Source organism: Rhineura floridana, chromosome 6, assembly GCF_030035675.1.
Source record: "Rhineura floridana isolate rRhiFlo1 chromosome 6, rRhiFlo1.hap2, whole genome shotgun sequence".
Lineage (NCBI taxonomy): Eukaryota > Metazoa > Chordata > Lepidosauria > Squamata > Rhineuridae > Rhineura > Rhineura floridana.
The window spans coordinates 30,236,996-30,264,390 of NC_084485.1; the positions used below are offsets into that span (position 1 = coordinate 30,236,996).

At 43.0% G+C, this 27,395-nt stretch overlaps 1 protein-coding gene and 1 long non-coding RNA gene across 2 annotated transcripts in view; one reads left to right on the forward strand and one right to left on the reverse strand.

The window, feature by feature from the left end:
* Positions 1–27,282, reverse strand: part of LOC133387151 (uncharacterized) — a 39,360-nt gene extending 12,078 nt beyond the window's left edge. Inside the window, exon 1 of the long non-coding RNA XR_009763391.1 lies at positions 26,794–27,282. This is a non-coding gene — a long non-coding RNA (uncharacterized LOC133387151). The remainder of the gene's footprint in view (positions 1–26,793) is intronic.
* B4GALT5 (beta-1,4-galactosyltransferase 5) overlaps positions 26,679–27,395 on the forward strand; it is an 82,765-nt gene continuing 82,048 nt past the window's right edge. Inside the window, exon 1 of the mRNA XM_061631335.1 lies at positions 26,679–27,235. Within this exon, the coding sequence (XP_061487319.1) occupies positions 27,112–27,235 (124 nt within the window). The 5' untranslated portion in view covers positions 26,679–27,111. The remainder of the gene's footprint in view (positions 27,236–27,395) is intronic.

Consider the following 27,395-nt stretch of genomic DNA (forward strand, 5'->3'; position numbering starts at 1 on the left):
GAACACACACACATGCATTATATTAGAGAAGATTGTTTTGCAAAATGTGTGTATTTAGAGAAATTTGCACTAAAATAGTGATGATTTTTCATGAGGACTTCTTTTTCAGAAATCACACACTATGGTGGAAATGTGGAAAATTGAACTTAAGACTGAAAAAAAATGCAAAAGCAACAGAAACCAAAATGGACAGATTGGCCAGTCCCTAATGAGGACCATCTCACTGCCCTGCAACGTTAGTTGCGCATTTTTGTTTCATTATATCTCATGACTTCTGCTTGTTACTTTTCTCAGGCTTAATGTGCAGCCAAGATGTTCCGTGTGAGGCGTTCTTCCCTGGCTCTCCCTGTCAGGTTCCTACCTGCGCGTGGCTACTGCCTGTCACTAGGCACCACCAGGGACTCCACCAGTCTGGACTGTCCTTTATTTTATTTTTTCTCTCCCCGCTCTAGCACAGATCTCAACAGATCCCCCTGCTAGGCAACCACCAGTCATGTCCTAATACTAGTATTCCCAGAGACTCTGAATACTGGTATTGTTATTCTCTTCACCGCTGCCACCATTTGTTACAGTTTCCCTTCAGCCTTCGTCATTACCTTACCCTCCCTTCTGGTCTGTGAAACCCCAGCCAAGGATCAGGCCTTTGGTAAACCAAATTAAGTATTTATTAAAGATAACAAAGCTAACAAGATTAACAAGATTTCTTCTTAAGGCACATAAGCATATGGTTTTACTCAATACTAATCCGAACTCCATCCCCTTCCTTCTCCACTCTCTCCTGGCAAACCACTCTCTCAAACCCACCAAACAACCCACTCTTTCTCTTCTCCCCCCAGATTCCACTCTCACTCTTCCTTTTATACGTTCAGCCATTTTAAACACTCAGCCAATCATCTAGCATTCTACTGCCCATTCACTCCCCCTCCTCTTTCACTCCACTTACCATGTATCTTCTAAACAATCAACACTTACCATATATACATTAATATAGCAACATCACATTCCGACAGAACAGCATCAATCTGCGTAAATGTGGACCCATGGAGAGAGTTGCTTGTTTCATTGTCTCAAAAATGTATGCAAATAGCTTTCCAAAAACATTGTCATCACTATGCACATTAAAAGCAATTAACTTTCTTTCCTGTTAACATGTCCCTGCAAGGACTATTATGCACACCGCCGTTGCCAAAACCCAGTGCAGCCAAATAAATCATTAGCATCAGCAACTCTGCTCTGAACTGTTCTTCTCCAGATGAGGTATAAATCACTGGGAATGGAAGCGGCTGCAGGAGCAGCTGTGTCCAGACAAGAACAAAGGACTCTTGGACTAGATTTTTGTTTTCTTTCATTTTGTACTTATTCGTAATTGTTCGTTTAAAGCTTTTAGAGTCTCATGTTTATAGGTAGAAGAAAAGTCTCCAAGGCTGCAATCTTATGCACAGTTTTGTGGGAATAAGCCACATTGGACACAAACTCTGCTCTAAAACCAATGTATGTTTGTTTTAAATTAGATTATACATAGATTGGCTCACACAGCCAAGCTCCACCCCATCCAACACCCCCCCATGCAGCTCATAGGTGACTTAGATTGGCTACCCTTGACTTAAGTGGCAGGGTGATGCGCTCCAGATTTTGTAGGACTCCCAACTCCAGTGTGGTGTAGTGGTTAAGGTGTTGGACTACAACCTGGGAGACCAGGGTTCGAATCCCCACATAGCCATGAAGCTCACTGGGTGACCTTGGGCCAGTCAATGCCTCTCAGCCTCATGAAAACCCTATTCATAGGGTCGCCATAAGTCGGAATCGACTTGAAGGTAGTACACTACTACTACCCAACTCCCATTAGCCCCAGTAAGCATAGTGAATAATCAGGGATGATGGGACTTATAGTCAAGTGAGGGCATCACATTGACTACCCCTGAAACCACATTGACACTGTATTATAAATGATGCTTTTGTTCCCTACTCTGAGATTTAACTTCTAGAGACCATGAAGCACAAGTTAACTCTCAATAATGACAATAGCAATTCATACTAAAAATGTTAACACATTATAAAAAGGGGAAATGTGCAGTGATTTACTGGGATTGGGCACCAAAAAAGAGTCTGTCCCTGGTAAATGAGGCCAATTGGACTGTATGGAACTGGCTTTGCAGGAATGAATGAATGAATATATGTGAATGAAATGCAGTTGGCAAACATTTTGGTTAAAAAGTCCTTAGAGATTTACTGCTGCTTCCATTGCCACGGATTGGCATTTATGGCAATATAAACAAGACAATAACATTTACTGTAAGTATTTTACATGCACACAACCATTTACAGAGTGTAGGACATAAAATTAATTCAGGCATATGATGTGCATAGAATAATACATGCAGAATAATTTAAAAAATAAATTATGCTGTTCCAATAGTAACTTTACAGGTTTTGCAATAAGAACAACAATGGGGTATGTTCTTGATTTATGAATATATATGACCACAAGAAGTCAGTGGCATTAGTAGCTGAAGACCAAAGGCAGGAAGGATGTAGGTTATTAATTAAGCTTGTTTTTGTTTTATTTCAAAATGCTACATCTGGAGACAATGCCTGTGAATCCACAGGAAGGAGGTAATTAGAGGAGTTCTTGCCGAAATGCAACACAGGTGGAATATTTTCTGTGCAGGAGGGACTGGGATGGAACACTGAACGGTAGATAATTTCTTTGGACAAAAAAGTTTTAGTAAAGAGACTGCTTGATTCTGTTAAACTAACTCTCCCATCATAACGTTCATATTATGTCTCTTGTTACTATGCTTGTTTAGGACACATATCTGTCTAAAGATGTTTGCAAACTATTACTCTGTGTTCAGGAAATAAACCCTTCAAGAACAGAAGTGAATGGTATTTTGCTTAAGGGAACTATTTCCCACTCTGACCCTGGCTCTACTCCAGAGGACAGGCTGACTTTCGGGGGCCCCAATTAGCGTAGTGACGGGTAATGGGAGGTATGGTGTTGTGAGGAGAACGGGCCAGGTAAGGGGAACTTGTCCCAGACAAATAGTGCCTGTGACTTGTTCCGGTTCTCCTCACATCCCCAGGACTGCTGGTTGTTTTGTCAGTCAGCCTTCGGATCTCCATATGCTGTTATTAAATGCTAGGTCGGTACATCATAAGATCTCCCTTGTTCATGATTTGATTGTGGAAGAGGCTGCCGACCTGGCGTGTATAATCGAGACCTGGGTGGGTGATCAGGGAGGAGTTGCTCTTTCCCAGATCTGCCCACCTGGGTATATGGTTCAGCATTATGGTAGAACCGAAGGATGGGGAGGCAGGGTTGCTGTGGTCTATAGGAGTTCTTTCTCACTCACCAAGCACCCTGTCCAGGTGACGACTGGCTTGGAATGTCTCCACCTTGTGCTGGGCCAGAGAGACAGACTGGGAATTTTGTTGGTGTACCGCCCGCCCTGCTGCTCAACAAATTCCCTAACTGAGCTGACAGAGGTAGTCTCGGAGGTATTGTTGCGGTCCCCTAGACTATTGGTACTGGGGGACTTCAACGTCCATGCCGAGACTGCTTTATCTGGGGCGGCTCAGGACTTCATGGTTTCCATGACAACCATGGGGCTGTCTCAATTTGTTTCTGGCCCGACGCATGTGTCGGGACATACCCTTGATTTGATCTTCGTCACTGGACATGGAGATGGTGATCTGGAGGTTGGGGATTTATCATCTATTCCTTTGTCATGGACAGATCACCGCTTGCTGAAGTTTAGGCTCACAGCAGCCCTTTCCCTCTGCAAGGGCGGGGGACCTATTAAATTGGTCCACCCCCGGAGACTAATGGATCCTGAGGGTTTCCAAAGGGCTCTGGGGGTTTTTCCGACTGAGAAGACTGGCGCTCCTGTCGAAGCCCTGGTTGAACTGTGGAATACGGAAATGACCCGGGCGGTTGACACAATCGCTCCCATGTGCCCCCTCCTATGCAGAGCTCATACAGCTCCATGGTATACCTTGGAGCTGAGAGCGATGAAGCAAGAGAGGAGGAGGCTTGAGTGCAGATGGAGGCGAACTCCCGATGAATGCAATTACACCTTGGTAAGTGCTTGTTCTAAGCAGTATATAGTAGCGGTGAGGGCAGCAAAAAAGAGATATTTTGCTGATACTATTAAGTCATCACTCTCCCGCCCAGCGGAGCTCTTTAAAATTGTGTGAGGGCTTTTACATTCTGGCCCTCGGGATATTATAGATTCATCTGTAGCCCGCTGTGATGAGTTTGCCGAGCACTTCCAAGATAAGATCGCATGCATTCGCCGGGACAGACTCCAATATTATAGCAGTTGGACCTAATGAAGTATCCAGATCACGGTCTTGTCCTCATTTATTGGATGAGTTTCAGTCTGTGCAGCTTGAGGATGTTGACAGGATCCTTGGACTGGTGCAGGCGACCACGTCTGTACTGGATCCTTGCCCCTCTTGGCTGGTGAAAGCTGGCAGGACCAGAACCGCCGGCTGGGCCAAGGAGCTAATTTTTTTTTTCAATTAATTTTTATTCCAATTTTCAAAACCAAAATAATACAAAAAGAAAACAACACAAATCAATAACTAGTACAATACAAAAAGAAATATATATATATATAAAAAAAGAATATTGACTTCCGATTTGTCATAGTTCAGCTATAAATCTATAATATATAACAAACCTATCTCTTAATAGATTATAAAATCACCTTCCTCCAGCGGTTATCTTAGTTGGTTTCAAATCTCATTAACATCATATCATTTTAATCTTCCACAAAAAGTCAAAGAGAAGTTTCCAATCCTTGAGATATATGTCAATCAATTTTTTTTCTAAATAAACATGTCAATTAATCCAACTCATCAAATCTACTAAGTCCAGTAATTTTAAATCGCTCTTCTGTCATTATCCATATTGGGTCCATCTTCCATCTTCCATCTTTACGCACCCAAAAATCTTGCTGTCATAGTCATATAATAAAAGTCTGATAGGAATTTCCTCCATCACAGATATTTTCTTGCCATCAAATCCAAACGTATCACTGAAGTATTGTTGCAAAGCCGCATCTCTGTTCCTCTTTTCCACATGATACACTAGTACATCTCTTGAAGGTTTTTCCATTGACACAAAACAGGGATTAATTCTGTTAACTTTCTCCATTTCAAGTTCCATCAAATCCTTCCAGTCCAAGAATTTTTTTGAACCGATAATATCTTTATCTCCAATCTCTTCAATTCCTTCAGGGACAGCGCTGAATTCCAAACTGTAATATTTGTCTCCAGGATCCATCACAGCCAGGAAATCCAAATCTTTATTCATGTCCATAATTAAGCCAATCTCCATAGTTTGAACCTTGCCTTTAATTTCTCTTTCATCCTTTTTTTGTTTTCCAGATCTATCTTTATTCTCCTTTCTCATAGAATCCTGAGTTTCTTTCAGCTCCTGTCTCATTTTGTGAAATTCAATTCTCCACGCTTGTCTATTATTTCTCAGTTCTTGTTTTATTGAGTTAATCCCATTCATTATTTTCTGAAACATGTCTAGAGATAAAGTCCCTTCTTGTACATCCATGATCTTCTTAATTGTCATTCTTAAAGCCAAAGGAACAGAACTCCTTCAATTTTCAATGTCCCAAACAAACAGCAGCTTATTTCTTTAACCAGTTACAAAGGAGTTAATCTTTCCAACAAACTAACGTCACACGCTAGACAGCCCTTATCTCTTATCTGCCCGGAAGTGTAAGAACGGCTTTAGTTCACAGCGTCGAAATAGCTAGTAGCAGACAGAATGAGCAGATTCGTCAAAAAAAAAGTAGATCAGGAAAAATAGTCCCAGCCATACATCAAAAAGATTTCTTATCTCTTCCAATCAGAAATCTCTCGTCTGTTGTAACCTTTAAAATGCTATTTTCCATGTCAGCTTTTTGCAATAAAAAAAAAAAAGATAAGCTATTTATATTTTCTTCCCCCTTAGTTCCGTGAATAAAAAAAGGAAAGTCTTACCTCACCTAGGTTATCTCAATTGCTGTTACTTTGACAAATCTCTTTAGCTGTATAGATAAGAAAATGATGAATGTAGACAGGAGGATGTTTGCCTGTTAGTCCGTATAAAAAAAAACGGGTCACTTATCCAGCTGAGCTAGCATAAAAATCCTCGCTCTGTCTGAGCTGCTGGAAGACAGACAATTCTGACGAATTCCAGACTCCAACAATCAAAACAAAGCTATGTGGGAAATCTCACGTTTCTTCTTTAACCGGAAGAAATTATTCCTAGTCAGAAAAGAGCCTTCTGACTGAATTTAAACTGGATAAGTTTCATCCAAGACGGAGCTCGTCTCAGAGGCTGCACAGGCGTAGGGATCCTCCTGGGAAGTCCGGGCCAAGGAGCTAATAAATGCCTCTTTAAGAGAGGGAGTGGTCCCTGACTGCCTAAAAGAGGCAGTGGTGAGACCACTCCTGAAGAAACCCTCCTTGGACCCAGACAACTTGAACAACTATAGACCTGTGGCGAATGTTCCGTTCCTGGGCAAGATCCTGGAGCGGGTGGTTGCCGGCCAGCTCCAGGGGCTCTTGGATGACACTGATTATCTTGATCCATTTCAATCTGGTTTTAGGCCCAGTTTTGGCACTGAAACAGCCTTGGTCGCCCTGTATGATGACCTCTGTTGGGAGAGGGACAGGGGGAGTGTGACTCTGTTGATTCTCCTTGATCTCTCAGCTGCTTTTGATACCATCGACCACGGTATCCTTCTGGGAAGAGTCACGGAGTTGGGAGTTGGGGGTACTGCTTGGCAGTGGCTCCGCTCCTACTTGGTGGGTCGTCACCAGAAGGTAGTGCTTGGGGAACATTGCTCGACACCCTGGACTCTCCATTGTGGAGTCCCACAGGGATCGGTACTGTCCCCCATGCTTTTTAACATCTACATGCAGCCGCTGCATGCGGTCATCAGGAGTTTTGGGGTGCGTTGTCATCAGTATGCTGATGACACGCAACTCTATTTCTCCTTTTCATCCTCTTCAGCTGAGGCTGTTAACGTGCTAAACCATTGCCTGGCCGCGATAATGGACTGGATGGGGGCTAACAAACTGAAGCTCAATCCTGACAAGACCAAGACGCTGTTGGTGAGTGCCTTCACTGCCCAGATGGAGGATGTTCATCCTGTTCTTGATGGGGTTACACTCCCCTTGAAGGAACAGGTTCGTAGCTTGGGAGTTCTTTTTGATCCTTCCTTGTCTCTCGAGACCTAGGTGGCCTCGGTGGCACGGAATGCTTTCTACCATCTTCGACTGGTAGCCCAGCTACGTCCCTATCTGGACAGTGACGACCTCGCCTCAGTTGTTCACGCTCTGGTAACTTCTAGGCTGGACTACTGCAATGCGCTCTACGTTGGGCTGCCCTTGAAGATAGTTCGGAAACTACAGCTAGTCCAGAATGCAGCGGCCAGATTACTGACGCGGACCAGAAGGTCTGCTCATATAACACCTGTTCTGGCTCGTCTGCACTGGCTTCCTATTTGTTTCCGGGCTAAATTCAAAGTGCTGGTTTTGACCTATAAAGCCCTACACGGCATGGGACCGCAATACCTGGTGGAATGCCTCTCCCAATATGAACCTACCCGTACACTGCGCTCAACATCTAAGGCCCTCCTCCGGGTGCCATCCCATCGAGAAGCCCGGAGGGTTGTGACTAGAACTAGGGCCTTTTCGGTAGTGGCCCCCAAACTGTGGAATAGTCTCCCCGATGAGGTACGCCTGGCGCCGACGCTGCTATCCTTTCGGCGCCAGGTGAAAACCTTTTTATACTCCCAGGCATTTTAAAGTGTATTTTAAATTGTATTTTATAGTGTATTTTATCAGTATTTTCATTATTGTTGTATTTTGACATTGTTGGTTCTTTGTTATTGTTTGTTTTGATCTTTGATTTTGTTATACTTATTGTATTTATATATTGTGCTTGTTTTATCTCTTATGTACACCGCCCAGAGAGCCTTTTTGGCTTAGGGCGGTATATAAATAAAATAAAATAAAATAAATAAATAAATCTGGAAAAGATATACCCAAAACTATAGCCAAAGCATGATAGTCAAGATAGTGGTAGGATTATCAGGACAGTGGAGTGCCCATATAAGTTACTCAAGAAAACAACAGATCAGAAAGGATGTTTTATTGAGAAGACATAATAAAATAGCATTTAAGTGGGTTATTTAACTATTAAACTTTTGAAGGTTTCCTAAGAAATGAGGAAGGTAAACAACAGAGTAGTGGTCATGGCCACCAACCTGGACCCAGAAATACACTTCGCATCTTGCCAATGATATGACACGCACTATGCCTAACACCACCCAGGTTCCTATCCTTGTGGGCTACTGCAGTTTTTGACCAGGCCTGAATCAACACAAGCTCTGTCTAAGCAGCAGGTTTCACTCCTACTGTATCTTACCTTCATACCCCATATAAATGAGGGAAGACCCTACCTCCATTAATTTGAATGATTCCAGTTTAAAGCCATTGAAGTAGGTGGCCGTCAACTTCATCTCGTAGCAGTGAGTTCCATAGTTTAACTATGTATTGTGTGAAGAAGCAAATAGTTCTGTTGATAAAACGTTCGTGTGAATTGCAAGAGTTGTCATTCTTCAGTGTTTAGATTTCTAGAATGTCGTTGGGAACTCTTTGTGGGTGGCTGCATCTTGTCTGTAGTACACACAATGGTGGCTATCCAAGGGACAGCTCCTTAGAAGGTGAACTAAAACTCAGAGCAGATTTCACTGCCCCATTGACATAGAGCCACCAGCCACCATTGAGTACTCATGGTAAGTATGTGCATGAATGCTAATCAGGGTTCCACCCATTTTTGGCTTGGCTTACTTGCCAGACATTATTTGTAGTTGCCATCATTCTATTCCCCTGCATCCTCTATCAAGCATGGAGCGCTTTAGATAGAGGCAGGATCTTCCCTCATTCTATGGACTATGAAGAAAGGAGGAAACAGCAGGAGCTGCTCCTGCTCCTCAGAAGGGACTTGTGCTATTTCTTACCTGTTCACCATGAGGAAAGCAATCTGTGTGGTGATGGTGATGGCTGACCTAGTGCTTTTCATTTTTGCTAGGGGCACGCACCCCAGGCCAGCCGCTGAGTGGATTTGTGGACATCTAATACATGTAAGACTCCATTCCAGACACTGCAGCCACTACAGGATGTTTTGAACTGTTGATAACATATTTACATTTTTCAAGTCATAGTTGGGAGTAGACCTGCTGAAAATCAGCAGACTTCATCATGTCTGTTGATTTCGGTGGGTCTGCTCTGAGTATGACTTATTTGAATTTAACCCTGAATATTTAACCTAGACACACTTTTTGTTTTCAGATCAATGGAGGACAGGCCATGCAGGGAAGCCCCTGAGAAAGGTGCCATCCAGTAAGTTTACCATTGGCAGCTCATGGTGGAGACAGTCGGCTGTGGGCTGCAGTGAGAACAGGAAGTGGTGTAGCTCCAGCTGCCCAGTACTCCCTTTGCTTGGTGCTGAGCAAAGAACTGCCATCTTTGGGTTGTATCCAATGTAGTGGTAAGTCAGGGTCCTGTCAGCCCAAGTATTACTACTAATGCAACAGGACTTCCCCCTTCTCTGCCATGCACCCCTTAAATATATTCTAGGGTTCTCCCAAACCTCTGGAGCAGACTTTGGGAGAGTACGGGGTATGGGGTGGAGAAAGGGGAAAGTTGTGTTAAGCTAGTGATAATCTATTTCACAGGCTTGTTGTGAGGATAAAATTGGGAAAGGGAGAACCGTGTTTGTACACCATCTTGAGCTACATGGAGGAAAGGTGGGATATAAATGTAATAATAACTGACTAATTAACTAAAAACTCCTTGCGCTGATGGGGGGCATTAGTTGGAGACCGGCTATAATTTACCCAGAATGCCTTTGGGCCCCAATGTAGTGTATGACATTGGCAAGCCCAGAGGCGTTGGGAGTAATGTAGATGGCAGTGGCTGTAACTCTCTCACCTGACACTTTGTTTTCTCAGCGCCAAAGTAATTTTTTTAAAAAAATTAAAGAATGCTGCCATCAGTTTCAGTGTGCTCTCCAGAGCCCAAGGCCCATGTGCTGATTCCAGGCCTGAGGCTATGGCAAAGCTCACAAAGTTGACCAGAGCCTTTATCACTATTATTATTTTCATCATCTACCTCCCTCCCCTTTCAAAGACTAGAAGGCCAAATCTCCGCTTCTGGGGGAGTCATCCTTTTTTAGTCTTGTTCATTTCCTCTCTGTCAGAGTGGACTCAGTCAAAAACAACAGCAACAACAAATGTCTCAAAGGAACAGGCAATTCTCTTTGCTGCAGAAGGCACCAGATGGCAGGTACTCTCCTTTCCTGAAATTTCCCAGGAGAGGAGGATGCTCCTTAGGGCTTCTAAGTAAAATATAAAAGAAAAGTAGCAGTGATCATTGACTAGGTCTTTCCCAAAGTCACTTTTGCATTTTCCTTTTCTCAGAGTTCCTTTCAGGAGGCAATTAAGGAAACTCAATAGGTAACTTGTAGCAGCCACAAAGCAGTTTCATGGGTTGGTTGCTGGCCAAGCTAAGGAAAAGCAGCTGGGGCAGTTTAAAAGAGCAGCTCAAAGCCACTGAAATAAAGATCAGGGAACTGAGCTCCAATATAGTGGTGCCATCCAGGCAGGGGCCTTGGGCCAGAAGTCCAGGGCCCTCTCAGCTATGGGGGGGGGGATTTTACTCAGTTCACATTTAAAGCTGAACCTATCAAATTCACACTTTCCAAAACAATATGAGAACCAAAACACGACCATCCTTCAAAATTCGCACTTATTCAAATTTTGCAATGCAGTTCTCCAACCAAGCAATGTTTACAAAAATGCATATATTAGAGGGAAGTGTGCACAAAATGAATATATTCCTGAAAATAACATACCAAGATGCATTATATTAGCAGAAGTTGCTTGCAAAAATGTGTACATTAGTTAAAACTGAATGTGTACATTAGTCAAAACAAAAATGTTTATTAGGAGAAATCACACTAAAATGCTGAAGAATTTTCATGAGATTTTTTTTTTAAATATTGAGAACCAAATTTAAGATTGGAAAAATGAGAAACTGAGAGAATTTAAAGTGACAGATCCTTCCATCTCTGCTCTCAAAAGAATGAGCAGGAGGACCCCTAAACACAGCAGGACTGGTGTACCACCTGTTGAAGCAATACACCCTCTAATGCTCTCCCCAGCGAGATGTATCTTTCTCCATCACTGTTCACTTTCAGGAGGAATCTGAAAACCTCCCTGTTTATCCAGGCATTTGATGGCTGAAGGGGACTGTTCCTGGCAACCTGAAGATCACTGATGAAAGAATGTTTTTAAGCTGTGTTTTAGAATATTTTTAAAGCAAAGTAGTGCTTTAGAATGTTTTAAACTATTTTAGTATGTTTTTCTTTTTCTTGTTAAATTGTTTTGTTTATGTTTTCCACTCTGAGCTCTGAGGAAGGGGAGGATATAAATTCAATAAATAAATGATGATGATGATGCAGGTATGGGGAACTTTTGACTTATAAATCTCATCATCCCCTAGCCATTGGCCGTACAGTGACCTTTGCTTCTCCAGCTCCACCTCCAGACATCTAAAGATCTCTTGTTCCCTCAAATTTCCTATTTCTCCCTTTCTGCTCCTTATGGGCCCTTCTAGTCAGCCTTTTCATTGCCCATTTATGATGATTTGTGCTCATGACGCTATCGGGGAAGTCACATACATGACCCCATTTTAAATAATGTTTACACTTGCAAAATTTTTGACCCCATCACATTACTTCATTTCCAATCAGTGCATTTCCCATAGCTTTCCTATTAAATCCTGTACATTTTTATACCACAAATGTTCTGGTTTATTTTTGTCCTATTTTTGTTGTGCTATATCCCCTCTGGACAGCAATAATGTGGTAGCATCACATCGGGGAAGCATCACAAAACAGCTAAAATAGCAGAATAAATCCACTGCTAATACACTATTGTTGTGTCAAGAGCATGTTGCAGAATAGACTCACAATCAAACACCAGTCTGAAGGACTGATGACTCTCATCAGTGTGAGGCCACCTGTCTTACTTCCTTAAAATCTCTCCTCAACCCCCCCCCTCGGCCTTTATGAGAAGCCTTTGGCACAATGCTGTTATCTCCTACTCTAAGTAAGCCCAAGTATGTGTAACTGAAATCAATATATATGCTTCCTCTGTTTACCTCTGCATCCACCTCCCTCCTTTTCCACTGTTGTCTTCCTCTGTGTTGAAGTTTATAATTATGAGGTACATTTGTTCATAACTCTTTACAAAAATGCCGCAAAAGAACTATACATTGGTTTCCAGTTCATTTCCAGGCCCAATTCAAGGTGCTTACACTTGTGTTTAAAGTGCTAAACAACTTAGGTCCCAAATAGCTAGAAGACCGCCTCCTTACAGATCTTCTTGGATGTTGAGATCGGCAGAAGGGGCCCTCTTGATAGTTCTGCCTCCCTCAGATGTTTGGGGAGGGGGTGGCCCGGGAGAGGGCATCTTCTTCTAAGCTTCTAAGTTGTGGAATTCCCTCCACACAGAGGTGCATAGTTTTCATCATACGCTGAAAACACACCTCTTCACCCTGGCGTTTGACGCTTGAGGCATATATTTTTAGGACGCTCTCTTTGTTTTAAATTGTTTTGAATAATGTATTTTATATTGTAGTGACACGCCCCGGGGCCTAGTGGTGAAGAACGGGTAATAAATTTAACGACAACAACTTCTACTGTTCAACATTTTAGGGGACAATGCAACTCACCTTTCCACCGGGCTGCGATGAGTTGGATGCTGTGGAGTCCTGGCTGTGCTGGAAGGCTCATGGCTGCACCTGGCTCTGCCGGGCTCTGCTAGCAGCAGCCCTCTGTCATGGCAGAGATGTGACCTGCCAGCGCCGCCAAGAATCTGCCAGGGACAGCCAGCCGGCGGACAAAGGGCCAATGGAAGCCCCGAAAATGGGGTGTTCTGGAGGTGTGGCAGGGGAATTACGTGAGATCCTCCTTGCATTCAGATACCTTACGTGGGTCCCGATCCCCCCACAAACTTGGTCAGTGGAGTAAAATATTTTAAATAGGTCCCATTGTGGGCTATGGGGAGTGCTTACTCCCCGGGAGGCCTGTTTTACTTCCCAGGAGCACTTCCTGGCCGGCTCGTGCACGCGGCTCCCAACAGAGCTGGCGTTCAGCTGGGCCAGCGGCTCGAGCAGAAGGATGATCCTGCTGAGCTTTCCGCCAACTCCCTCTCCGCCGCTTCCTGACAGTTGGGCTGCTCTGTTAGACTATGATCTCCTCAGGGCAGGGACCGGTTCTCTTGTACTTTGTATAACACCCCACACACACGCTGATGTCACTGATGGCACAATAATAGTAGTATTTCACCCTCAGTTATGTATATTACATTTCTGATATTGTAGCAGCTGATTGTGTGAACAACAATGTAATTCCTAGAACAGGATAAGATATATTATGTATTAGATCTAGACTTTATATTCTGCAGCTTCATTTAATGTACTTTTACTATGAGTTTGAAATCAAGTGCATGAGAGAGTAAGTGGTCCCATTGCTAAAACTTATTATTATTGTTGTTCATTCATTCATTCAAAGAGGAAATAAGTCTTTCAACAAGCCTTTTAAGTAGAGATCTTATCCCAGTCTGTGTCTGTGTTGGAAATGCTCTTTAATATGTTTTTAAAGCTCCCCCCCCCTTAAAAAATGTTTTTAAAGATGTTTTGTTTTTAACATTTTTTTCCAGGATGTTTTGTTGTAATATAATTTAAAGTCTGATTTCATGATGTTTTAGAATGTTTTTAGTGCTTCTGTTTGCTGCCCTGGGAGGAAGGGCGGGATATAAATCTAAGAAAGAAAGAAAGAAAGAAAGAAAGAAAGAAAGAAAGAAAGAAAGAAAGAAAGAAAGAAAGAAAGAGTGACAGTAGTGAGGGTTTGTTGACCTGCTAATATTAGTCTGACTTTGTAACTGATCTTAAGAATCCATATCACTATGTTTATTTATTTTGATAAGAATTTCTGCTATGCCTTTCTAAACCATATGCATCATCCAGAATGGCTTACAGCCTTACAACACTTAAAATCACAACACCACCATAAAACAGCAGTATCACACAAAAAAGAATATAATGAGGGCAAGTAGAACAGATAAAACCAAAACTCCAAGTAAAATCATTATCTGCCTGGCAGGACAAAAACCTGCTAGAATTTTTAAAAAGTCTTTACTAGCCAGTGGAAGATGACTAGAGAAGGGGCCAGCAAAACTTAATGGGCCAAAGCATTCCTAAGTTTAGATGTGGTCCCTGTCTCTTGTCATGGCCAAATGTGCTCCTTCCACAATAAGCACAAAGAAATATTTCTCCACCAGATCCTATGCAGTGGGCAGGCTGTTAAAGGAGGAGGCAGTCTTTTCAGTAACCTGGACTCAAACCATTTAGAGCTTTAATGGGCACTTTGGATTGTGTACAGAAACAAATGGGCAACTAGTGGAACTTTTGCAGGATAGGTGCAATGTGATGCCATGGACTGGTACACACTCCACTAGCATTCTTGCAGCCACAATCTGAACCATCTGAAGTTTCTGAACACTCCTCAAGTAGCCCCATGCAGAGTGCATTGCAATAATTTAATCAAGATATAACAAAGACATGTGTTACCATGACCAGGTCTAGCTTCCTTAGGGAAAGCAGCCTATGCTGACCAAAGGCACTCCTGGAAACAGCATCCAGATACAAGGCCGGGTCCAGGAGCACCCCCAAGCTGTGAACCATTCTTCAAAAGGGAGTAGGACTCCACCCAAAACAGGATTAATCCCTATTCCAGAATCTGTGTCTCTTCTGATCAGGAGCACCTCTACCTTGTCTGGATTAAGCTTCAGTTTATTATCCCTGATCCATGCAGCTCATTACCACATCCAGTCACTGATTCAGAATGTCAACAGCCTCCCTTGTAGCAGATGAAAAAAGAAAATAAGGGTGCGTATAATCCACATCCACTTTATTTTAATTTTTTTTTAATCTCAGAGTGTTTTTCATATCTTAAAACATCAAATAAACATTACAAAATATAAAAATAAAACATTACAAATGAACATTAAGGACAAAATACACATTTAAAGCAGCAGAATAAACAGGAAAACAACATATCCACTTTCTCTAGGAGACACCTAAAACTGAAAACAGAAGTAGCTACCCAACAACTTGTTGAATTTAGATCATTTTATAAACACCTCATACGCTCAGAACAGCATGAACACAACAGAATTCAGTGGGAGGCCTTGGGCCAAGCTGCTAAAGAAAATAACAAGCGTAAGTTCTGGGATATTGTTGCACATGGCCTGGCTGAGGTTTATTGAGGCTCAGATTCCAGTCGATGACTGGACCAATTATTTTATTAAATTATTTATTTATTTATTTTATTATACTTGTATACCGCCCCATAGCTGAAGCTCTCTGGGCGGTTTACAGTAACTAAAAACATTAAAACAAATACAATTTAAAACAGATCTTATAAAAACAATTTAAAACACAATTTAAAAATTTAAACAATATAAAACACATGCTAAAATGCCTGGGAGAAGAGGAAAGTCTTGACCTGGTGCCGAAAAGATAACAGTGTTGGCGCCAGGCGCACCTCATCAAAAAAGTCATTCCGTAATTTGGGGGCCACCGCTGAGAAGGCCCTCTCCCTTGTTGCCATCCTCCCAGCTTCCCTCGGAGTAGGCACCCAGAGGAGGGTCTTTGATCTTGAACATAGTGGACGGGTGGGTTCGTATTGGGAGAGGCCTTCCATCAGGTATGGTGGTCCCAAGCCGTGTAAGGCTTTATAGGTGTGCATTGAGGGGTAATGTCCAAGGAAAGGGAAGGAAGATCTTTACCTCTGAAGGTCCCTGATCTGCAAGGAACACTGAGCCGTCCCCAGCACAACAAACTCCTCGGTGACACACATGGAGGTGACCTGCTCGTCCAACGGGATGGAAGACAGATGCTTGCCATTGATAGAGTAGAGGTGCATATATTTTCACATTCTATATTTTCCAGCAGCAGCAGGAGGTTACAGGACAAATGTACAGGGTCAATTCCTTTTTAGAGAAGAATGTACTGGAGATTTACAGGGTGTTTTGTTTTGTAATATCTGGTTCATAACTATATGATTGAGCAGGTGTGATTGGGGTGCAGAACCAAATACACAGCAGACTGTACAATAACATTAGTTTGTGGCACAAGCAGCATTACTACAGCCAACTCCAGAAAATTAGAAGTATTTGTCTCTTTTTCACCAAATTCTAGTTGCCTAAGAGCCAAACTAGAAGTGATATGGCAGAGTGTGATCAGATTGTTCAACTTCTTTGCTTAACTGCAAGGGAGCTAATTGGGACCATTATGATGGAGGAAGGGATAGTAACTGTTTCTCAACCCAAATAGCCCCCAAAGTTGCTATCAGTCATGTAGGGAGGAAAATGACAAGTGCCTGTCTACCCGCCCCCTGCCTCACACTCTCCTGTGGGTAGGGATTAGAGATAAATGAGATTTTGTTTGCATTTTAATGGCAAACTGCCTAATTCACACTTCTCAAACTAATACATGAACTGAAACACAACTATCCTTCAAAATTCACACCTCTCCACATTTTGTGATGCCGTTCTCCAACCAAAAAATGTGTATAAAAATGCATTTATTAGAGGAAAATGTACATACAAATGCATATATTAATAAAAAATGCATTGCATTGGGGGAAATTGCTTGCACAAATTGTACATTAGTCAAAAATGCATACAAACAAAATGTTTATTGGGAGAAGTTCATGCTGAAAGGCTGATTAATTTTCCTGAGGTTTTTTTTTTTTTAAATCACAGATTGCTGGAAAATTGTGGAGCACTTAATTTGAGATTAGAAAAACGAGAAACAGAGAGAAACCAGAATTGACAGATTAATCCATCTCTATATGTGCGTAATAGGACTTGTGGGGAATAGTATGTGCAGGGAAATTGCCAGGTGTGTGTGTGTGTGTGACAGATTTTAAGAATCCCTGCCTCATCATTGTGGCAGCCCTGGTCCAAATCAGGATTATTTAGTCCTAGTGAGCTCTGTCTGACTTTTTTCTGAGTTAAATATGCATAGGGTTGGGTTGTGTATTACATTTCAGAGTAACAATTTAAGCAAAAAAGCAAAACTACAGGACCATACACACAATATTTATTTTAAATGCAAGAGAGTAGATCTGCCCTTATTGGGGTAGCTTATGGCCGAAGAAGACAGAAATCACATGCCAGACCTCCAGCCCAGCAGTGCTGCTTGATCTGGCACAGCAGTTGCGAGAGTCTCTACACTACATTCCCAGGCTGCTGCAGTAACACAGAGAGGAACACAAGACAAAATGGTTGTGGGGGTGGACAGCACTGTATGTATGAGTGGATTGGGGAAAGTTTAATATTAGGCGCAATGTGCTCTGTTTTTGTATGCCTAATAGCTGGTTGAGTGTGAAGGTGGGAAGGCAGACAATAAAAGAGAACAGAGAGGCAGAAAGGCAGGAAAAGTATGGTTTTTGCAGAGATGAGGCAAATGGAGAATATAAATGTAGCTGGAGATCACAGTATTTTCCTGCCAGTCTTGCTTCCTTCTCATTGTACATGCTATTGCCCTCATTTAGTTTCTTCTGTGCTGCAATTCCATTTTCCTGCACTCCATACCATTCTCCTTGTACATCAGTAGAATTTAATCTTGTTTTATTGTGCACCCTGTACTGCATGTAAATGGAAGTAGCACTGGATTGGTACTAATAACATGTAATGCATTCTATTGCCTTGTTAAACAGAGAGGTTTAATGAGAAGTATTAACCTAGCAGATGCTGAGCATAAGTCCTTAAGTGACTGACATCACTTGAACAATGAGGAAGTGGACAGCTGTACGTGATAAATCTCACTAAGCCTCTAACATGAAATTGGGGTGGCTAAGCTGCAGTCCTCCAGATGTTGTTGGACTACAACTCTCATCATTCCTGACCACTGCCCATGCTGGCTGGGGCTGAAGTCCAAAAATATCCCTGGCTTAAAATGTGTAGTATTATAGAGATGTGCATTTTCATGTAGCATATAACAGAAAAGGAAGTGATACAAAGAAAAGGAGCAATCTCCCTTCTTGTCATTCTCAACATATATCTATTAATAGAAGCTAGGCTTGCAGGAACACCTAACCTCTGCTGGAGTGGGGAACCTATTAGAAAGATTCACCACCAAAGCAAGATGGATCTGAATGGTTTCTTAACTGCTCTGGGGGGATTTCCTGTTTATGCCAAAGCCCTGATTGATCTCTGGGATAGGGAAATGAGCTAGTCAGTTGACATTGTTCCTGAGTGTCATCTCCTGTCCGGGCTGAAGGAGTCAAGTGGGGTTCTTGGTATTACAGGGAGCTCAGGATGAAGAAGCAGCAGAAGCGACAACTGGAACAACAGTGGAGGAAAACCTGGGACACATCCAACTATATTAAGGCCTATGATGTGGTAATGATGGCAAAGAAATAATACTTTTCTATTACCATTGCATCAACACAGAGTGTATTACCAAATCATGAAGAATCTGTTACATCAAGGACCAGTTAAAATTGAGGGAGTTGCCCATTCTAACTGTTTTGCCAGACACTTTGAGGATAAATTTTGCTTGCAACCACTCCAGAATAGATGCTATACTTGTAGCAGATTGCAGTGATGTGCCATTGGCCCCTGTTTGTCCTTTTGTGATACATTTCAATCTGTACAGCCTGAGGATGTGGACAAGATCCTTGGCAGCGTACAATCAACCATTGGTGTGATTCTTCCTGGCAACTTCTGGTTGATTAAGGAAACCAGGGGAGGTCTAGTCAAGTGAGTACAGAGAGTGATAAATATCTCTAGAGGAAGGAATAAGGTGATAGTTGTGAAACCTTTATTGAAAACATCCTATCTGGATCCCACCATTTTGGATCATTTCAAGTCAGCCTCCAGTTATCCATTCTTGAGCCACGTACTTGAGCATGTGGAGGCACCAGTGGTTCTTGGATGAAATGGATCATCTATAGATGTTTCAATACTGTTTCTGGCCAGAGTTGGTGACTGGTTGGTGACAGAGTTGCTCATCATGGTAGACAATTTCTGCTGAGAAACAGACAGGAGGAGTACATTGTTGTTGGTTCTCCTGGAGTTCTTGATGCCATTTGATACCATTGACTATGGTATCCTTCTGGACTGTCTGATTAGGATGGGCTTGGGAGATGTGGTGCAGCCGCATTTGGAATACTGTGTACAGTTCTGGTCGCCTCACCTCAAAAAGGATATTGTAGAGCTGGAAAAGGTTCAGAAAAGGGCAACCAAAATGATCAAGGAGATGGAGCAACTCCTCTGTGAGGAAAGGTTGCAGCATTTGGGGCTTTTTAGTTTACAGAAAAGGTGAGTCAGAGGTGACATGAAATTGCAGAATGTAGAAAATTATGCATGGCACAGAGACAGTGGATAGAGAGAAGTTTTTCTCCCTTTCACATCACACACTAGAACTTGTGGACATCCAATGAAGCAGAATGTTGGAAGATTCAGGATGGACAAAATTAATTTTTCACACAGTACATTGTTAAACTGAAACTCGCTTCCACAACAGGCAGTGATGGCCACCAACTTGGGATGGCTTTACAAGATTAGACAAGTCATGGGGAATAATGGCTTCTAGTCATGATGGCTATGTGCTGACTCCATGGGAAGAGGCAGCATGCTTCCTAATACCAGTTGCTGGAGGCAGGAGGGGAGAGTGCTCTTATACTCAGGTTCTTCTTTTGGGCTTCCCATAGGCATCTGGTTGGCCACTGTGAGAACAGAATGCTGGACTAGATGGGCATTGGCTTGATCTAGCAGGGTCTTCCTATGTTCTTATGTGTTACAATGGGTCCAGTCCTTCTTTGGGGGTCAGTTTCAAAAAGGGGTGTTGAGGGGATCTTGTTCAAAGCCTTGGCCATTGGCACATGGTGTCCCTCTGGGTTCAATCTTATCTCCCATACCATGTACCATCTACTGTTGAAAGTGATTGCCTGGGGATTTGGGGTGCATTTGGGTTGTAATGATTTTGTGTATTGTAAAGTTGCTTAATACCACTCAGTGTGAGAGAATGAACTGGAAAGAGTAAGGCCCTACCTGAGCTGGAGACTGGGAGGGGGTGGTGATGTTGTTGTTGGTATGATACTGTGTTTCCCTACTTGGTGGGTGAATGAGCTGGCTGTAAATTAAGTTTAATGCTGCCCTGAATTTTTTGTAGACCAGGCACTTTGTGACATATGACTGGCTACTGATTTGCTGTGCTATGAGTATGGTTGGTAGGAATGCTTTATTATTTATTTATTGTACTTATATACCGCCCCATAGCGAAAGCTCTCTGGGCGGTTTACAGTAACTCACAAGAGTGAGGTTTATATATGGAAAATTGCTAAGGATACATTTGGGAGTTGCTAGTGTGGGGAGAAAGTGTGGGTGCAGCTTCTATTTTAGTGCTAATGATGCTGTATATATGGAGTTTTATTTAAACTCGTGTTGTTTAATGAAATTAATGCACCTAGCTTAGTAATGTCTAATAAATTCAATGGGTCTACTCTGAGTAGGACTAGCATTTAATACCATAATTGATTTTTATTTGCCTTTTTAATGTTTAAGTGGATATGGTCATCATCATCATTTTATTTGTTTAGCAATATGACATTACATAGATCATTCAAAGCTGAGACACAAATTTAGCTCTTAAATTCCTAGCTGCCAGGGCAAATAAGGAAACAGGCATTGAGATATAATTTTCCTTGTCCTATAGCAAAAAACACACAAACTCAACGTGGTGAAACAAAGTTTTTCCTACGACTAAATTCAGACAGATATTTCTCATGAGGATCTTTATATAAAGGACAATGGGTGACATAATGAATGACATTCTCTATAGCTGTTTTACAAAACACACAAAAACGTTGTTCTAAGGGAAGTTTTTTATCATGATAATCAAGAAAGGCAGCAGGCATGACATTAAACCTTAGCTCAGTGACTCTGCGTGGAGCTAAAGTAATTACCTCTAAGTAATTGGCTTTCTGGTGATCTGTTTTAAAGCATGGGTATCACCTGGAAAATCTCGAAGAATGCAAATTTAGCATATCAGTTAAAGAAGCTCTGTACACAAACGGCTTTAACTGTATTTTAGACAGCAACTGAATCCCAGTAAGCTCAATATCAAATTCTATAGCGAGTGTATGTAAAGCAGCAACTCTCTTTAAGGGCGAGCCATAAGCTATGGAGACTAGACGGGAGGGTGGCAAAGCTAATATTCTGTTGTGAAAATTTAGGAGTTGAACTTGTATTCTGGCCTGGACAGAAGGCCAACCCACTTCTGCACGATGCACAGCAGGCGTACCAACAGGTAGGTCCAAAACTTTCTTTAAACAAATGCTTTTAACCTTCTCCAACTCATTAATTAATGAGCGGCTAAGACCCCAAAGCTCTACACCATATAGCACAGAAGGGACAACCTTCACCAAAAAATTTTGTAGGGCTGGAACAACCAATTTCCCACCCTTAGTGTCTTGGAGACACTCTTGGGGGTTGCTGATTCATAGGGTTGCCATTAGTCGTAGTCGACTTGGAGGCACACAACACCAAGTGTAAAAGAATTTCAAAACAGTTCCAGCAAGACGTCTTGCTTTAGCAGGAATAGCATCCATGTGAACTTCCAAAAGGAGTTTGTTGCAAAACAGACTCCTAAATAGCAAAATTATTTAGTCTGTTGGATAGGATTATTAAAAATTGTCCAGTTGAATGTAGGAGATCTCTTACCAAATACAACCACTTTAGTTTTTGAGAAATTGATATTGAACTGTTCCTGCTGACAATATTTAGCCAACAAATCCATCCACTTGTTCAGGCCACCCCTTGTCAAGGATAATATAACAATGTCATCTGCATATAAGAGAATACTAACCTTCCTATTTCCTATAGCTGGAGGACATACATCCAAATTCCCAAGCAATTTGACCAGATCATTTATATCAAGCCTAAAAAGGAGGGCATCCAGAACCAGGGCCAGTGCCGGAGGGTGGCCAGGTTGGGCCCTGGCCAAGGGCCCCTGGGTCCCAAAGGGCCCCTGAAGGGCCCAACTTTAGGGTGGGTGTGTAGTGCTCCCATGATCTGCAGCAGGGTCGGCATCCAACCCTGCTGCAGATCATGAGAAGGAGCTCCCAGGCACACCTGCTACTGCCACGCAGGCCTGTGATGCTTGCCTGCATGCCCCACCTACCTCTCCCTTGATGTAAATGATTAATCAAATCAATCAAGGGTTTAACTGCCATCAACCAAAATGGTGGCCGAGGTTTCCCTAAAAGGCTGATGCCCCTGCCACCATCTTGGTTGATGGCAGGGATGCGCGAGCATGTCATGCATGCATGCCATCAACCAAGATGGCGGCAGAGGCATGAACCCCTTAGGGAAACCTCAGTTGCCATCTTAGCTGATGGCAAGCATGCGCACACAGTGCGGGCAGCAATCACCAAGGGAAAGGTAGGTAGGTAGGGCATGCATGCGGGTGCCGGGGCCCAGGGCAGGCTGGTGCCCAAGGGCCCCAGCATGCCTGGCGTGAGCCCTGGCCAGAACACATCCCTGTTTGACACCCTTCTTAATTGGGATAAGGTCAGATAAAAGACCAGTCCTGCCAACTCTGATTTTAGCTATAGTATCTAGTATTTTAGCTGTAGTACCTAGTATCTAGATACAAACTTTGGAGCAGCATCAACAGCCTAGGAACTATATCAAGAGCATGCAGTTTGGTCCACAAGCGATTTCTGTTAATTGAGTCAAAAGCTGATTAAAGGTCAACAAACACTGTATGGAGTCTTGAATTGTTTTTAAAGATTTTCTCAATAAGATGGAACAAAGTATAGCAATGATCGATAATGGAGTAAGAGCTCCTACAACCAGCTTGCTCTTCACACAAAATAGAATTGGAAGAGACCCACTCCTGTAGCTTAAGTAAAAAGGAAGAGTATATTTTAGAAGGGATATCCAGCAGACTATCCAATCGATCTGTAATTTTGGGGAAGAGAAGGGTTACCCTTTTTGAAAAGAGGATAAACTACAGAATGTTTCCAACCTGGAGGGATTAGACGAGTCAAACTAATCTGAGTAAACAATTTAGCAAGGAAAGAGGCCCACCAGTTAGGAAATGATTTTAAAAGTTCTGGTGGCAAAAAATCTTCACCCGGGGCCTTACTGAGCTTAATCAAATCAATCAAGGATTTAACCGTATAGGGGGTTACTGGGTCCCAATCAAGGAGAGCTCTATGATCTACAAAATTTGAATGCCTGGGAAAAATCAGATATCCCCACCCACCCCCACACAGAAGCATTTCCTTTTTATAAATGCCTAAATCATGTACGACACATTTATTGCTAGATAAACTGATTATATCAAAAGGCTCTACCACCTATCCTAAAGCTCCATCTTTGTACAGAAGTTTTCCTTGGAGGAGGGATTTCCCCCACCACCACCATCATGTGAATTTAGCTAATAATTCAATTTTATCTTCTCAGCAACATCCCTCACATTATTCTTTCATCCTTTCATGTTCTTTTTGAAGCCATGCTGCAGTCCACTTGGTTGAACAAGGTCAAATGAACCCTGTATGAAAATAATACCCTAGCGATGAGTTACTATTTTCAAATCCAGGTCAAAAGAGGACAGTATACAAAGGAGCAGTTAAATCTCTGATTGTCTTTAATTCAGCCTATGTGTGTACACACTGCACCACTGCTAATGATGGTGCTGGGGCCAGACAGTGCTCCTGGCAACAAGCAGCACAGAGTCAAGCTTGGCAGCTTCCCATCCAGATAACACACTAAAGAGTCACAGTGAAGCCTACTGTAGTGAAGTAGACAGGGTGCTGAACTTGGATTGCTAGACATGAGTGATTCCTGTGTGAGTCCCCATTCAGCCATGAAACTCAGTGGGTGGCAATGGCCCATCATGATTACTCAGCCTAACCTTCCTCACTGGGTTGTTATGGGGATAACATAAGGGCGATGCATACACTGCCTTGAGCTCTTTGGAGGAAGTACAGCGGAGAATGTAGTAAAGAAATAAATGCTGTAATAAATAACACCTCTCAGCAGTCTCTCTGTTAGAGCCCAATCCACAAGCAGGAAAATTACAACTGCATTGCTGGCATAACCAGCACTTTCCTTCAGATGCGTGTGCGTGTGCAAAATAAATAACTATTAAAGATCTGTGATCAGATTTCCCATCTATTTTAAAAAAGCAGCCAAGGGGTGTGTTTGTGTGTGTTTATTCAGATAGAGATTTAACACACACACCCCGTGACTGCTTTGTCCCAACTGGTTTCTTACTGTAAATAACCCCAACACATACATACCTCAAAGCTGCTTCTTTGCCCCTAAGAGAATATTTATGGATTAAGTTTAAGATTACTAAACCAGCTTTGGTTCAAGGGAAGTTTACACAATTTGGTTCCAGGGCAGGGTGCATTAAAATATCTTTAAAAAAAAACACTAATAAAATTACATAGCAGTGGGATGTTGATCATACTAGTGATTACCCTGGTGTTAAGTGCCCATATGGATGGGCTATAGCTCAGTGTTACAGCACATGCTCTGTGTGCAAAAGGTCTCAGGTTCAATCCCTGGCATCCCTAGGTAGGGCTCAGAAAGACCCTGCCCGAAACCTTGGAATGCCTCTACCAGTCAATGCAGGCAATACTGAGCTTAATGGACAAATGGTCTGATTCAGGAAAAGGAAGATTCCTATGTTGCTATCGTCACTGCTTCAGTTTTCTTCTTTTTGTGTAGGGTTGGGCAGGGTGAGGGGACTGTCCACTGAGCAAAGTAAATGATCACTCATAGTTTTCCAGAACAACATTGTTGTGTTAGTGCTGGGGAGGAGGGCCCTGCCCATGGCATACTGTTTCCTCCCACTTGTGCCTTGTGTGTCACCTTGCATGCTAGTGCCACTTACAGTACATATATGTGTACACCACTATTTGTACCCCACTAGTTCTGGGCCTACAGTGCCAGCATATGAATTGGGCACAATCCTACCTTGCTTTCTGTGGTTTGTGCCAAGGACAGGATTGACCAGTTAAGCATATTTTTAGACCTGACAACAAGACAATTAAGTCAAGGAGCGTGCATAGGATTGGACTGCACAAACCTCAGTGCTTCTCTCTTATGGTTTAAGTGCAATGAAGAATCTTAGGACACCTTGAAAACTAACAAAATCATTGTGGCATTAGCTTTAGGGGGACTGGAGGCCACTTCACTCTGGGTGGAGCCAGAAGCAAAAGTGGAGATGGCCAAAGGTAAAAGAGGGTGGGGCAACATATGTGATCTTCCTTTGCACAGTGGGCCACATTGCAGCCATGCAAAAGTCCAAGGATTCTACACCAGTTACCCACATGTCTCTATCTTCTATCCAGGCAAGCAAGAGGCATTATCAAGGTTGGAAGACTCCTTTCAGTCAGTCAAAAGTACTCCAGAAAAACAGGTCAGGGCTGGTAAAGGGTGTGGCCTTGGGAGAGTCCAAGGTCTAAACAGAGAGGCTTGGAGGGCCACATTTGGTCTTTGGGCCTGAAGTTCCCCATCCTTGAGCTACACCAGGAGTTCCCAAAATGTGGTCCATGGGTCTGTCAGCTTCATTCAGGTGGTCTGAGGCATGTCTGTATTAAATATTAATTCATATGGATTTTAAATTTATTTTTATTGCATTTTATATACTGTATTGTATTTTATTGTCTTACAACTCTAATTCTATGGAATGCAAAGTGCAATACAATAAATACAATATAAGAAATAAAAGAAGCAATAAAAATAGTCATAAAAATCATGCAGCATTACAATTGCAACAGGGGAAAATAATTAAGTGGTCCGCCAAGACCCTTGACAATTTTCTAGTGGTCCATGGGGGGGGGAAGTTTAGGAACTACTGAGCTAGACTTTCAGCAATTCCACAAAGGCCCAAGATTAACGGCAACATCCATTAATTAGATTCCCTTTTTCTTCTCAGCAGTAGAAGTGTTGGGACCTTGGTTCAACTCCCCACTCTGCCATGAAGCTCACTGGGTGACTTTTAGCGGATTGCCCTCTGTCTACCTAAGGTACCTCAGAGGAAAGCTCTTGAGGATGAAATGGAGAAGAAGAACCAAGTATGTCGCCTGGAGTTCTTTGGCAGAGCGATGGAGTACAAATGTAACAAATAAATACATGTATTTCCCAAACTTCCAAGTTTTTGTTCTAATTTTGGTTACAATTTTTTCTCCTTAATTTTTATTATTTATAGATTAAAACCATCTTACTGAAACAACGATATCAATAATAGTGGTAGTAATAGTTAATGCGTAACAATCTGTAACATTTACGTCTTAAGCGTATAGACTCTTTGAATCTTATTTGTGGTATCCGCCTCCCTCGATGAATTTACTACTGTATTAATTAATATTGGAGAAATAATAATAATACGGCGCCGTACCAAATATTAAGATACACTACCACATGTGAAGAATATCCCCCACCCCATCATGCCCCGGCCAGAGCGGCGAAGGGGGCGGGCAAGGGAAGTTGGGGAATTTGCGGACGCTCCCTTAGAAGCGAGCGTGTGCTGCCGGACTGTGTCTACGACCCTGCCGAGAGGAATTTACAGAGAGCCCCTGGCTCCGCCTTCTCCTCCTGTTGGTAGCGTCTCACTCACCCCACAGCCTCGCTTCGCCGGTGGCTGCAGCCTCGGCAGCGACAACGGGGAAGAGGAGAAGGAAGAAGAATAAAAGGGAAGGCCGGGAAAAAAAGAGGAGGGTGTTTATCGAGCATCCTCGGAGGTCGGCTCCTCATTCATGCAACGTCGTCGACGGAGAGGCGCGGAAGGAAAAAAGGGACTGAGGAAGGACTGAGGGAGGAGGAGCCGCCGCTCCTCCAGAGTCAGCTGCCGCCTCAGTCAGCGGCGTCGCCAGCCGCCGCCGCCGCCTCAGTGGGATCTCCTTGAACGGCGGCGGGGGCGTGGAGGGGCCAGACCATGCGGTGGCAGCGGAGTCCTCGGAGGCCCTGGCGGCTTCCTCGGCGCTCGCTCCTGGCCGCCCTATTCTTCTTCTCGCTCTCCTCCTCTTTCCTCTACTTCGTCTATGTGGCGCCCGGCATTGGTGAGGAGAAGGCAGGCGGGAATAGAGCTGCACTGGCGGGCGGCGGGCGGGCGGCCAGCGGGGGTGGGTGGGTGTGTTTGCTGGTGGTGGTGGAAGAAGAGGAGGGGAAACAGAGCCGCGTGTGTGTTGTACGTGGGGGGCACGTGCTGGTCGGTCGGTC